Consider the following 13,964-nt stretch of genomic DNA (forward strand, 5'->3'; position numbering starts at 1 on the left):
TTGATGTTACATGAGGTTTCAGTATGTTGCAAACCTTTGTTCTTGAATGTTGCAAGCAATTATTAACATATGATCCATTTGTCCCTCTTTCCATCTCTCTCACTCACATACGACAAGGTGCGGTGTCTGCAAGCGCTATAGGAAGCGCAACCACCATTATCGTGGTTTACCATTGCACCACAAGAGAAAGGAGGGAGCTGGAAGGGGATGAGCGCTAGGTGGGACGGGTAGAGCGGAAGCCTCTGGATCTGAAAGAGAAGGAACGCAACGGAAGCCTCTAGATCTGAAAGGGAAGGAGCCGGGGTGGGATAGGTAGAGCGAAAGTGTCCAGATCAAATATTTATATCGGGACGTCCGGGCGCTAGTATTTTCTATATTTTTTTGGGTTTGGGTAGTTTGAAAGGTGGTTTTTATTCTTTTTGTTTAGTTATAAAAAATCCATTCTTGGGGCCAGCGACGACGCCGAAATATCAATGGGCCACCCTAAAGAGAACAAATCTGTTGTCACCTCTCGCTAATCCATCCATGGGCTACCCAAATTTCTCTCTCCTCCGGCCCATAGAAAGTCTTCCTGATTAAGGCCGGTCGGCCCAAACCAAGTAGCGTCTAGGGTTTAGCCTCTCCAACTCGATGAGGTTTTGCTTCGACACAGACGCGAGAAGGCAGGGGGGAGAGGAAATGGCATCTTTGTCCCGCACCACCGCCGCCGCCGCCGCCGCCGTTGCCGTGAGATCGGCGGCCCGCTCCGCGCCCCTTACCAGCCGCGTCCTCAGCGCGCCACTGCCTTCTCTTGCCTCGCCTTCCGCTGCCCGGTCCGCCGGAATCCTCCGCAGGTAGCCAACCGATTCCCTGGCGATTGGTCCGTCTGGGATTCGGCGCATCCGCTCACGTCGGCGGTTTGGTTTGGGTGCAGGTCAGCGGCCGCGGCGTCGGCGGGGCTGGAGACGCTCATGCCGCTGCACAGCGCGGTGGCGGCCGCGCGGCTTAGGTCCTGCATCGCCGTTGACTCCTCCTGCTGGTGCTCGCTCTCACAAGGTAACCGTTTGTTCTGGCTGTTGTCATTTGAGGAGATAACGGCTTGCTGTCAAATATTTTGATCTGTTGTCTGGTGCTGCATGCTTTGCAACATTTTCGTGTGATTGTGTATTTTCGGAACAAGGAAAATAAAAGGTCCAAGTCCTGTCAGATCGCTAATTTAAGCATAATAACGTTTTGCCACCATTCTCGAATCAATTCCTCAGTGTACCAATCAATTCTTCAACTGAGCTCATTACACAGTACTCGTTGGTTTGTTCTACTTATGTACCCTTATAAACCGAGATACAGGAGTCATGTGAGTTGAACTTCCTAGTTTAGAAACGAGTGTGCCTTCCAGCTGTGCTTTGCACCTATGAGTTAAATCCCCAAAGCAAATGACTGATGAATACATATGAATAGCATGCTGTCCTGATGAAATTCCCAAAGTTCATGTTTCCTATCTATTTTGGGTTTAGTAACAATTAGTTTCAATTGTGCTCGATTGTTCATATACAGAGCTAGTTTTACATCTATGTCCAATTGCCCACAGTTTTAGCAGTAAGCCATTAGCTTTTTCTAATAGTCATGATATTAGGGAGCCTTTTTGGCTTAAAATTATTAACCTATTTTCGAACTTCGGATACTGTGGATGTGTATGGTTGTGAACTAACTGGTCCACTATCAAATTATCAGTGTAAGTGTGTTCATTCTTTTACTTATTGGCTGTCAGTGTTAAATGGCGCATGTCTATTTGGAAACTTATGAACTCCCATAGTGGTTTAGATTTTGTATAACCTTTTGTTTCTTGCAATATTAATAAAAATTGATCTACAGGGATCTTTATGTATGCAGTGATGAATAATGAATTTATTCGATGTGCCTTTCAGAGTTACTCTAGTACTTCTTACTTAATAAAAATGCCTCAGTTTTTCTTTAGGTGTGCACAATTAGTCCGTTTGATATAATGGCAGCATATGATATTACATCTTGTATTCCTGGCCTGACTTGCTCTTATATTTGGTGATATAGGATATGCTTTGCCTTTGTGACATAGAGCTGCACCTGAAGAAACCAATGAACATTAGGAATTACAAACAAGGGCTGTATTAATGTGATTCTTGTAAACTAATTATTCCTTTGAAGTTCATTGAATTTTGTAATCTGAATTATCCAAAGATGTTCTCCTAGCGAGCGGGGGAGGTGGCAGACCCAGTGCCGGAGGCTCCCGCATGAGTGGGGTCTGGGGAAGGAATAAACCGAGACAAGCTTTTCCCCCGCAAAATTTGCGGAGAGGTTGCTTTGAACCCACGATCCGGTGACTCAGTGAGACAGCTATCACCACTGCACTAGGCCCATGTTTCAATTTTATTTATGTGGATCCACGACTTACCTGCAGATCCTTTCAAACAATTGGTTCATTATTGTCATTGGCTGTTCAAATATTATTTGCTATTCCAAATCACGTGCTTTTCTAGGTAAACATGTTTCAACTCCTAAGTCACAAGTTAAAGAAAAAAGGGCGTACCTAGTACAGAGAACTCTCGCTCTGAGCAGGGTCTGAGGAAGGGTGTCAGTGGCAAGCCTTACTCTCGTCAGTGCAATGCGATGAGACCGCGACTCGAACCCCGTACTTTTCAGTGCAATGCGATGAGACCGCGACTCGAACCCCGTACTTTTCGGTCATAGGTGGTAAGACTCTACCGTTTGCAACAGCCGTCAACCGTTTGCACCAGGCCAAAAGAAAAAAAGGAGAGAAAACCTGGCCTGGCTTTTGGGCCTATGGATTCGAGGAATGATGATGATACTATACTACCAGTCAATGCCATCATGATCAAGCAACCTTTATTTTTCTTTTTAAAAAAGGGGATAATGAGCATGTTGGCTGGTGCCTTCAAGCCTTCACATGTGTATTTATGAATGTTACTCTGCTAGAGAACGTAAGGCAACTCGGTGAGGATCAGGATCAGACCATCAAACTATTTTTCTTTCTAAAAAGAGGATAATGAGCATGTTGGCTGGTGCCTTCAAGCCTCCACATGTGTATTTATGAATGTTATTCTGCTAGAGAACGTCAGGCAGCTCGGTGAGGCTCAGGATCAGACCATCAAACTACAAGCAAAGTACAACCCTGTAGAGTGCAGAGTGAAAAAGAAAAACAAATGCAACCCTGTAGAGTGCAGAGCGAAAAAGAAAAAAAACATATTTGCACCACTGGTTCCCTGCATCAACCACACCAGCGCCCTTTCCCTAAAAACAAAACAAAACACACACCAGCACCCTAAGCCCAACAATAAAACGCAAGAAGTCAATAGGTGATACAATTCTGTAGACTTTTTGGGCCAGTGTTCGCTGTTAAAACTCATCATTCTCATTGAACAATATTCTAGAGCTACTATTTGCAGTGCCCAACTTGTTTGGGACTTTGTTGTACTATTTGCAGTGCTAATGGAACATGCTTAGCAAACAATAAAGATTCAAAGAAGACGTGCATGAACACGAAGAGATGCAGGGTTAATGGACCATACAAGAAAATTGCTGCAACTGCAAAATCTGTCCCATACGAATAACTGAAGTTACAAGGCATGCCACAAACCTGTAGGAAAGCTGCTCATATCAACGCTAGATTATTAGGGTAAGCCTACAAAGCATTTTTACACTGGTGATCTTGCAACCACCTTATGAAGTAAAAGAACATGTTCATATCATTACTTGAGAAGAGACCAAGACAAGATTACTGTCGGCATATCACTCTATGTAAAGTATTATGTACACAACTAATCATTCTTAAGAAGCTATCAGGCTGATCCTGCTCAAGCAAGCAAACTAAAGCCACTGGGAACTAGGATTGCAGTAGACCTCCGCCCTCTGTGATGTTGTCGAGCCATGCGACTAGCTGCTGCGATGTTGGTCTTGATTTCGGAGCAGCAGTCACACAAAGGCACGCTATGTCAAGGATTCTCATCAACTGGCTTTCATTGTCCTTGTGATGTATGCTTGGATGGAAAACTTCGGTTTCCCTGCCCTCCTCCTTCATCTGAAGCACCCATGACACCACATCCCTGGTCCCTTTCGGCCTGCACATGTCCACAGGTCTCCGACCAGTGAGTAGCTCGAGCAGAACAATGCCAAAGCTGTATATGTCACCCTTGTAAGTCGCCACTGGTGATTGCCCATATTCAGGAGGAATGTACCCCAAGGTTCCCACCACATCTGTTGTGACATGTGTCTCATATCCGCAGATGAGTCTTGCTAAGCCAAAATCGGCCAGATGGGCCTCAAAGTTCTCATCTAGAAGGATATTGCTTGATTTGATATCTCGATGCAGTATATGGGGATCACAAGACATATGCAGGTATGCCAGCCCCCTTGCAGAACCCTGTGCAATCCGTAGCCTCTTCTGCCAATCCAACAGCATCCCACTATCAGCCCTCTCGTGAAGCCAGTAATCCAAGCTACCATTCTCCATATATGAGTAGATCAACAGCCTGTCATTGCCAACCTTGCAATAACCTTGCAGCATGACAAGGTTTTCATGCTGAGCCCGTGAAAGTGTCTCCACCTCGGCTTGGAATTCCCGTTCGATCTGAGAGTAGTCACCTGAAAGCCTTTTGATTGCAACTCTCCTCCCATCTGGCAGCGTTGACTTGTAAACAAGGCCAAAACCACCACATCCAACTATATAAGCTTGATCAAAGTTGTTGGTGGACTTCAAGATGTCCTCAATGCTGAATTCTTTGTTGTTTTGGAAAAGCAGCACCAGGCAAGAGTTAGACTCGGAGTCTTCAGCATTTGCTACAGCCTTTGGATTGCGCTCCTGCATTCTTGAATGAACAATCCTTGAAACGATCACATAAGCACAGAACAAGAAGAGGAGGACCCCAACTGCAGTTCCCAGTCCAAGGGCAACAAGGGCGGCTTTGCTTTTCTTACTGTGTGCAGCTCCCACAGATGAATCCTTCGCGGCGCATGAAGAATTCCGAAGGCAGAGTGTAGGGTTACCATCAAAATCCTCAGGTGAGAATGTGGAGAATTGCCCACCGGTAGGGATATCTCCGGTCAAATTGTTGCACGACACATCAAACTTGGAGAGAAAATTCAGCTTTGTTAGAGACGAAGGTATTGTCCCATTGAGATTGTTGTGGGCCAAATTCAGCACTTCCAAGCTCGACATGTTTGACAGCTCGTCAGGGATTGGCCCTGAGAAGTTGTTCCAGCTCAGGTCCAGGACATGAAGCTTCACAAGATAACCAAAACTTGACAAGATCGGCCCAACAAGCAGATTGTTTGAGAGCATAAGTGACGGTGGGAAGCTGCTGACTTGGTTGTACTGCAAACCTTTGCCAGTTGAATTCCTCTTGATGAATAACGGGAGGTCCTCTGTTGGTGACCGCTCACTCGAGCCATTAGTTGAAATCAAACTCCTCATCTGTGTGAAGCTCATAGGAAGCTCACCACTGAAAGAATTGTTTGACAGGTCAATATAGAAGAGGTTGTCAAGCTTCCCTAGCCACGGTGGGATATTCCCATTTAACTTGTTCCATGAAATGTCCAGCACATTGAGGCTTCCCAAGCTCTGCAGCCAAGGCGGAATTACACCTGTCAGTAAACAGTTTGCCAGGACGAGCACCTGCATGCTCTTGAACCCACTGATGCCATCCACTGGCATTGTCTCGCCACCACGGAAATTCCTGGTGAGCACCAAGCTTGTGAGGTTGGGCAGGTGTTGCAAGACCTGCAATGCCGATGCGAGGTTCGTGAAGCTATTCCCTGTCAGTGAGAGGTACGACAGGGATCTCAACTCCACGAAGCTCTCTGGTATCTCCCCCACGAGCTTGTTCCTTGCAAGATTCAGCGTCCTCAGCTCGGTGCACACGGCGATGCCAGGAGGTATAACACCACTCAGATTGTTGGTTCCAATATCAAAAGTATTCAGCTTCGGCAGCAAGTTGAAGTCGATATCAATCTCACCAGACAGCGAGTTGTTCCTCAGGCTGATTACCCTCAGCAGTGGACAACTGGACAGGGAAGCAGGCAATTCACCATCCAACTTATTGGTGGCCAAGTTTACGGAATCTAGCCACCTCATCTTTCCAAAGACATCAGGGATGGAGCCTGTGAACTTGTTATAGGACAAGTCAAGCTGCACGATCTGAGAGAGGTTACCAAGGTCATTGCCGAGGTTGCCGGTGAGCTGATTTTCCTGTAAGCTCAGCCTCCTCAGGTTGGGCAGCGTGTACAGGTCGCCGGGAATGTTCCCCGTGAAACAGTTGCCGTCGAGAGAGAGCTCCGTGAGCGCCCTGCACTGGCTCAACCCGCTGGGTATCTCGCCGGAGAAGGCATTCCCCGAGAAGTGGAGGACCTCGAGCGGCGCAAGACAGAGCGCGGACGAGTTGATGACGCCGGAGAAGTTGTTGTCGGAGATATCAAGCGCCGTCAGGTTCGCCGCGGCGGGGAACGCGGGGTGCGGCCCGTCGAAGCTGTTGAAGGAGATGTTGACCTGCTCGATCGCCGGGAAGCCGCCGCCGCCGGCAGCGGTAGCAGCGGCCGGGAACGGGCCGGAGAGCGCGTTCGCGCTGAGGTCGAGCACCCGCAGCTTCGGCAGCCCGGCCAGCTCCTCCGGCGCGGCGCCACGGAGCGCGTTCCGGGAGAGGTTGAGCGTGGCGAGGCCGTCGAGGGAGGCGACCGCGGAGGAGATGCCGCCATGGAGGCTCTTGTTGGAGAGATCCAGCGCGACCACCCGCCCGAGATCGCAGGAGACGCCGGTCCAGGAACAGCAGGCGGCGTCGCCGGGGCCCCACCCGGCGGGCTTGCTGTCCAAGGCGTCGGAGAAGGCGAGGAGCGCCTTCAGGTCGGCGGGGTCGCACGACTGGGACTCCAGGGACCGGCCGGAATGGACGACGTGGAGCAGGACGGAGACGAGCAGGAAGTGGAGCAGCCAGCGGGAGCCTCCCATCTCCGGCGAGAGGCGGCGGCGGCGGGATCCGAGAAGGAGGCTCTTTTCCTGCAGGGCATGAACCACGGCGAGCGCCGCAAGGGAAGCAGGCAATTCTCGCGGAGCTCACTCACACCACCTTGCTACGCTGCCGCTGCATGCATCGACCGAGCACCAAGAACAGGTGCGGCGATAGATGACGACGAGAGCAGAGCAGCAGTCGTCGCAGAAGCTCCCAAGAAGAGGAAAGGCTCCGCCTTTAAGCGAGCGAAATCCAGACGGACAGGCTGCAGGCTCAGAGGAGGAGAAAGAAGCGCAAGCAGCGCTGCATGGAGGAGGATCTCCGCGACCTCGTCATCACCTGCTCTGCGCTGGATTGAGAGGCGCCGAAAGAGGACGACGACATCACAGGGAAGAAGTGGTGGGGAAAGTCAGAAGAAAGACAGGGACGGTTGGTTTTGACTCCGATGCGCTCAGCAGTGCGGATCGGATTTGTTTATCTTTCCCTCTGTTTACTTGCGTTTTCTTTATTCAGAGAGACCCTAGTATTTCTGTTCCTCTCCACACACACCTCTCTCTCTCCCCTACTTTCTCGTGCCCTCTCTCTCATCGAGACATCGGACGGACAGTCGGACATGGTAGGCGCACCAGTGCTAGTTGTGCGTTTGATTCGGCTGCAATAAGCGGCAGGCGTAAACCCGTGGAGGAAATGGGTGGGCAGATCAAACGGAGTGTACGACGACAATAACAGCTTAGTCTTTCGGTCCAAGCAGCGTAGACTAGAGTTAAAATGCACCGAGAGTCTTAAGTTACGGTTTAGATAATTTAATAGCTGTTTTTTAAATACTCCTATTCAAACATATATCTCTAAGTATATCTTAAGCTTTCAAATATCTTTTTATTGTTTTCCATGTCCATTTCGTCTTTCTCTACATCTCCTTATATTATTAATTTGGCTAGACTCTACAATACACTGGTGTTTCTAGAGGTCTTCTTCAGACAAGCCAAACCACCTCAATCGATATTAGACAAGCTTTTCTTCAATTAGTGCTACCTCTAGGCGATCACGTATATCATCGTTCCGAACTCGATCCATTCTTGTATGACCGCAAATCCATCGCAACATGCGTATTTTTGCAACACTCAGTTGTTGAACATGTCGAATATTTATAGGCCAACATTTTGCTCCATACAACATAGCCAGTCTAATCGCCGTTCTATAGAACTTGCATTTTAGCTTTTGTGGTACCCTCTTGTCATAGAGAATGCCAGAAGTTGGTCGTCACTTAATCTACCCTGTTTTGATTCTATGGCTAACGTCCGCATCAATATCTCCATCCTTTTGTAGCATTGATCCTAGATACCGAAAGGTATCCTTCTTAGGCACTACTTGATCTTCTAAACTCACGTCTCCCTACTCGTGTACAACTCCACCAAAGTCATATCTCATGTATTCGGTTTTAGTTCTGCTTAATCTAAAACCTTTAGACTTAGTTTTTATATTTACTCCTGTCTGGAAATAATCGGCCTGTTCGCTGGTTAGTTTATGGGCTGATAAGCCCAGCCAGTATAGGTTTGTTATAAGATTTGCCCGTGTTTAGTTGGTGGAAAGTTGGAAATTTGGCTACTGTAGCACTTTCGTTTTTATTTAGCAATTAGTGTTTAATCATGGACTAATTAGGCGCAAAACGTTCGTTTCGCAATTTCCAACCAAACTGTGCAATTAGTTTTTTTCGTCTATATTTAATACTCCATGCACGTATCGCAAGATTCGATGTGATAAGTACTGTAGTATTTTTTAGGAAAACTTTTCGCGAACTAAATAAGTTGAGTGGCTCATAATTGCCGGCTGAAACGACCGGCTGAATAAATGCTCCTGGCTGCCGCAGGCCGCAGTGTTGGGCGGTTGTTTGGAGTTTTGGACTTGGGAGAGTGACAGAGGTGGAGTCAAGGCGACGGCGACAGGCGTGCCAGTACTACAACGCAGTTTTTCATCATCTCGATTAATCCGGAGTGTTCTACAAGATTATGTTAGTAAATGAAAAAAGATATAATTCTATCTAGTCAAAATACTTAAAATTTTAAAAAAATTATACAATAGATTATTAAAGTTTATAATAAACAAAACAGATATGCTATAAAAATATATTCATGATGAATCTAAAACAGATATGCTATAAAAATATATTCACGATGAATCTACTGATACCTATATATATAGTATTATATAAATATTGGGTTTTCTATAATTTCTATTAAAAAGAGTTACAATAATTTCATTCGACAGAACTCCCTCTGTATCAAAATAGAAGTTATTCTCGCTTACCGAGAAGTCAATTCTTTGAACTTTTACCAATTATATATAAAATAATATTAATATTTATAATACATAATTAGTAACATTAGATAGATTGTTGCATATACTTTCATAATAAAATTATTTGGAGAATAAATGTTGCACACATTTTCTACAAATCTAGTCAAAATTAAGAAAGTTTGACCTGCACGCATCCCATAACGACCTTCTTTCTGGGACGGAGGGATGAGTAGTTTTATTTGCTTTTTTCTAGATGGAGGTAGTGTACGCGAAAACTCTCAATTATGATAGATAATAGTTATTTAAGGCCCTTTTAATCCACCAGATAACTATTAGTTGTGTTAGCTAGACAAAAAGATCAGTTGCTAGCTAGATGATAGGTAATTCATTAGTTGAGTTTATTTGCTAAGGATTTCAATAGATCCTCAGGTAATAGCTAATTGCTTGCTGGATGATAGGTAAGACATTAGTTAGGTTTATTAGCTGAGGATGTAAACATATCCTCAACTAATAGCCAGTGCTAGCTGGATGATAGATTAAACATTAGTTGAGCTTATTAATGGAGGATCTAAAAAGATTTTCGGATAATAGTTAGCAGCTAACTATTAGTTGTAGGAAACCAAACATATCCTTAAACATCCCTTAGACTGTGGTTTAGTACTGCAAAAGACAGTAAAGTAAAGAAAAAAATGGCAGTTAGTGATTAGATTGCTAGCCAAATAACTCTCTTTCTACTGATGTAAGATGTATTTTATTTCGTTACGTTACGACAAACCTTTTGCCAATATAGTTATTTTTAGAGAGGTACTAATGATTATTTTATTATATGCTTATTTTGTGATGGTATAGAAGTTTAATCCTAAATAACTACTAGCTTTTAGTGTGAATATAATGGTATTATACATAGAAATTGAGTAATTACTAGTTAGGAGTAAAAGCCTGCTATAACTAGTGAAATAAAAGCCAACGATTCTTGTTTTACTAGTTTGACCAATTTATAGACCATAATATTAAAACTTATAGCATAAATTTACAGTATTTATAAAAAATATATGTAACATTAAATCTATCACCACTTATTTACATCATAAATATTGATACATTTTTTTAAAAAAATAGTCAAACTCAAGATGCTATACTTAAAATCATGTTATTCTTTGAACGAATACTAATTGCTGACGTTGATGTGGACGGAACGGCACGGCAGGTCCGGTACGACTCCATCGCTGTAGAAGCAGATGCAGTACTCGCACAGGCCTGTTTGGGCACTGTGACATGGAACCTCTGCATGCACCATGCATATGCAGAATTTTATGAGCGATCGATGCAGAATTTTAGGTGGGCAGCAGTAGCGTAGCGAGCTCATCTGGGTCGTTGGTTGGTCGGCAAAGTCAAAGAAACAGGGAAAAGCAGCAGGGAAGAGCTGGGACAGCGGTAGGCCTACCTTGCCATTCTGGTCTGGTGGTACGTGCGCCGTGCTGCCTGTTGGTGCTGATGTGTGTGTGATGAGTACGTGTGTGTACAGTACGTGACGCCACTCGGACACGCGTGTAAATAAAGCGCGGTGCGGTGCATGCGCATGGGCATCGCACTAAGGATGAAAACGGTACGAAAATATTTCGTTCCGAACCACATTGTTTTCTATATTTAATCTGATCGAATTCGTATTTTTGGATAAATTCGAATTCGGTTCAAAATTTGGAATACCAAATTCGAAATCGGAACGAAAACGGTTTAGACATTTTTCCGATCGTTTTTCTACTTTTAATTCGGAATATCTCGAATTTGAAATTCGGTTTCGAAATTCGGTTTAAACCAAATTTGGCCCACTACAAGTCTAACCTTAGAAAAATTATATCTTTTTCATACAATCTTGGATGAAGATGATTTTTTATGAAAATTGTAGCTCTCGATGAGATCTACAACTTTCTACTTCCTCCATCCCAAATTGTAAGTCGTTTGACTTTTTTGATATCAAGTTTGACCACTCGTCTTATTCAAAAATTTGTGCAAAATATCACTTCTTTTGTCGTGGCATATTTTGTTAATACAAGTTCTTCAAGAATGACTTAAATATGACTATATTTGCACAAATTTTTTGAAGAAGACGAGTGGTCAAACTTGAGGTAAAAAAAGTCAAACGACTTATAATTTGGGATGGAGGAAGTAGTTCTTAGTTTTTTCATTTGATGTCTTGAAGATGTTCAAAAAATTAAACAAAGTCAGCGATATATTAATCGCTACAAGCACTTGTTGCCTTAAAAAATCATATCTTTATTACGTCGTGTCGAATGGAGATATTTTTTATGAAAGTTGTAGAACCTGTTAATTATTATATACTTGTTAATTGTTATACACTTGGTCCTACGGGTCAATATTCCATATTGATTTTTCGTATACCAACCGTGTTCGACATAATTCCGCTCGAATTAGTTCGTTTTCGAAATTTTTGATATTCCGTAAGTTCATGTTCGTTTTCGTGTCCGGCTTTACCGCTTTCGTTTTCGTTTTCATATTTAGATGTAGAAGTAGAAAATGGTTGAGAGGTTTTTCACCGTTTTCATCCCTACATCGCACGCAGCTTGCGTGCATGGTTTGGCAGCTTCGGTTTGTCATGGGGCCTTGTTTCCGTATATCGGCGGGGCACGACGATCGGTCGGTGGGCGTGCCGGTGCCGTGGTCTGTGGAGCCGAGGCGCGCACGCCCTCTTCCGCGCGGAACAGCGCGCACGCAAAGCGACGGGGGGCCGCCGGGCCGGTGGAGAGCGGTCGAGCTCGAGCTGCATCTGCATGGCATTGCTCCCCAAGTGGCACGTCTCCGCGCGGCGGGGCGGCGGCGCATGGGCGCGGCACGCGCGGTACCATCCAGCCCGACCCGGCTGGAGCAAACTGATCGCGATCGGGCTGCAGGCGCGACCCTGCTTGACAGCCGATCGAGCCGGGGCGCATGCATGCAGACGGAGACGGCCCTGCCCTGGTCCCTGGACACTGGAGTGGATTTTTCTGTGGAGATGGCGAAGCTTTCGGCTTCGCTTACGGCTCACGCCATTCCCACTCCCCTCCCTTTTTGGCCTTTTCTAGGCTACTGCTATCCTAGAGTTATATTCCTCTCTCCGCTGCGCAAGCAAAGCGCAAGTTTGGCTACCTTTGGTTTGGTTAGCTTAGCTACCTGGATGGGTTAAGGCTTTTCTGCCAGCAGTTTGAGTCACAGGAGTGAGCCCGATCACAATCAGACTTGTTACTGTTTCACACACAAAAAAACAGACTTGTTACTATTTGCATTGCTAGCGACTCAGCTGCAGGAAAAACTAACTAACTAACCGCAGAGGAAGCGAGATCAGTTCTGAATAGTAGACGTTAGTAATTCTTCTTTTAGCGAATTACAACGTGTGATGTCCAGCGAACTGTACTGTTCATGTACCACTAGCATTATACATTTATACCCACCCCGTCCACCAAAAATATGTAATTTCCGTTTTTTTAAAAAGTCAAACGATTTAAAGTCTGACTATAGTTATGTAAAAACTACTAGCAACATTTTAGGATAAATGTATAAATTAAGTTAAGCTAGTTTGATTCGTACAAATTTTATAGCTGTATTCTTTTATGAGTGAAATACACTGGCGGCCCTTTAACTCGTCGGCCTGTGCCAATCCGGTCCACGAACTTGCAAACGCGGAAAATAGACCTCTGAACTTGTTAAGTTATTCACCGCAGGTCCATTTCCCATCCGGCGCGGCCTCCGGGCGACGTGGCAGTGCCAGCGTGGCGGACGAAGCACGTGAGCCGCACGTTTCAACGGGCCTGCCACGCTCGCTTGCCGGTCGCGCAACACCCGCTCGCCCGCGCCGGTCGTGCCGCGCCGCTCGCCTGCCGGCACCACGTGCGCTCGGCCGCGGCACCGCTCTCGCCCGCCGGCTCCGTGTGCTCGCTGCCGCATGCGCTTGTCGGAGCTGCCGCGCCGCCCGCCAGTGCTGCCACGCTCGCTCGCCGGCACTGTGCTCCTCCACGGCACGGCGTTCGTCCGCTGGGCACTGGCTCCGCGCGCTCGCGTGCTTGCTGCCGCGTGCGCTTGCTGGAGCCGCCGCGCTGGCCCGCAGGTGCCGCCACGCTCGCCCGCCGGTGCCGCGTGCGCTCCTCCGCGGCACGGCGCTCGTCGGCTGGGCGCTGGCTCCGCGCGCTCGCGTGCGCTTGCCGGAGCCACTGCGCTCGCCCGCAGAGCTCACCGCCGACGGCCGCCGGCCGTTTTTGTCGCCCTCGCGCGTGCTGACGCGCAGCTGCTTCGGTGGCGTTCGCAAGCAGGAGCTGGAGTGCCTGGAAGCCGTGTCCCTGCCGTTAAAGCGCGAAGCCACCGGCCGTCTCCCTCTTTCTCCTTCCTCTGCTCACCGCCGAGCTCCTCAGTTCGTCGGCCAATTCGTCGCCACCAAATCATCATTGTCTAATTCCTCTTGCTAGTCGAATCGCCTGCTCCTTGCGCACCCATATGACCCGCTCGCGCTGCCCTCGCTGTCGGAATTGGCCCGCGCGTGCTGTTCCCGCAGCGTCGGTTCGCCATAGCCGCCGTGGACAGCTCCACCGTGGCCAGCCTCCTCCAGAACTCCTCTCGCCTCGCCGTTGGTTGTTTTAGCTCCTCTTTGATGCCTCTATGCTAATCGGCTCTCCGTCTGTCCTTTTCATCATTAGGTCGCGCCGGAACGCC

At 46.8% G+C, this 13,964-nt stretch overlaps 2 protein-coding genes across 2 annotated transcripts; one reads left to right on the forward strand and one right to left on the reverse strand.

The window, feature by feature from the left end:
• Window positions 1-627: 627 nt before the first annotated feature.
• On the forward strand, window positions 628-2,470 carry LOC136494398 (protein NONRESPONDING TO OXYLIPINS 2, mitochondrial-like). The gene is made up of 3 exons (XM_066490565.1): window positions 628-833; window positions 914-1,035; window positions 2,047-2,470. Exons 1-3 carry the CDS (start codon window positions 631-633, stop codon window positions 2,064-2,066), a joined length of 345 nt encoding a protein of 114 aa, XP_066346662.1. The 5' UTR covers window positions 628-630; the 3' UTR covers window positions 2,067-2,470.
• A 1,069-nt stretch (window positions 2,471-3,539) lies between these two features.
• Window positions 3,540-7,439, reverse strand: LOC136492741 (phytosulfokine receptor 1-like). The gene has a single exon (XM_066488745.1). It carries the CDS (start codon window positions 6,968-6,970, stop codon window positions 3,857-3,859), a length of 3,114 nt encoding a protein of 1,037 aa, XP_066344842.1. The 5' UTR covers window positions 6,971-7,439; the 3' UTR covers window positions 3,540-3,856.
• Window positions 7,440-13,964: the final 6,525 nt, after the last annotated feature.

Source organism: Miscanthus floridulus, chromosome 11 (genome assembly GCF_019320115.1).
Source record: "Miscanthus floridulus cultivar M001 chromosome 11, ASM1932011v1, whole genome shotgun sequence".
NCBI classification, from domain to species: domain Eukaryota; kingdom Viridiplantae; phylum Streptophyta; class Magnoliopsida; order Poales; family Poaceae; genus Miscanthus; species Miscanthus floridulus.

What these genes read in the sequence shown, in the direction of transcription:
- LOC136494398 (XM_066490565.1), top strand. Translation starts at nt 631, where the DNA reads ATGAGGTTTTGCTTCGACACAGACGCGAGAAGGCAGGGGGGAGAGGAA. An exon ending in TCCGCCGGAATCCTCCGCAG is followed by an intron (nt 834 to 913) that starts GTAGCCAACCGA and finishes GTTTGGGTGCAG; the next exon opens with GTCAGCGGCCGCGGCGTCGG. An exon ending in CTGGTGCTCGCTCTCACAAG is followed by an intron (nt 1,036 to 2,046) that starts GTAACCGTTTGT and finishes TTGGTGATATAG; the next exon opens with GATATGCTTTGCCTTTGTGA.
- LOC136492741 (XM_066488745.1), bottom strand. Translation starts at nt 6,970, where the DNA reads ATGGGAGGCTCCCGCTGGCTGCTCCACTTCCTGCTCGTCTCCGTCCTG.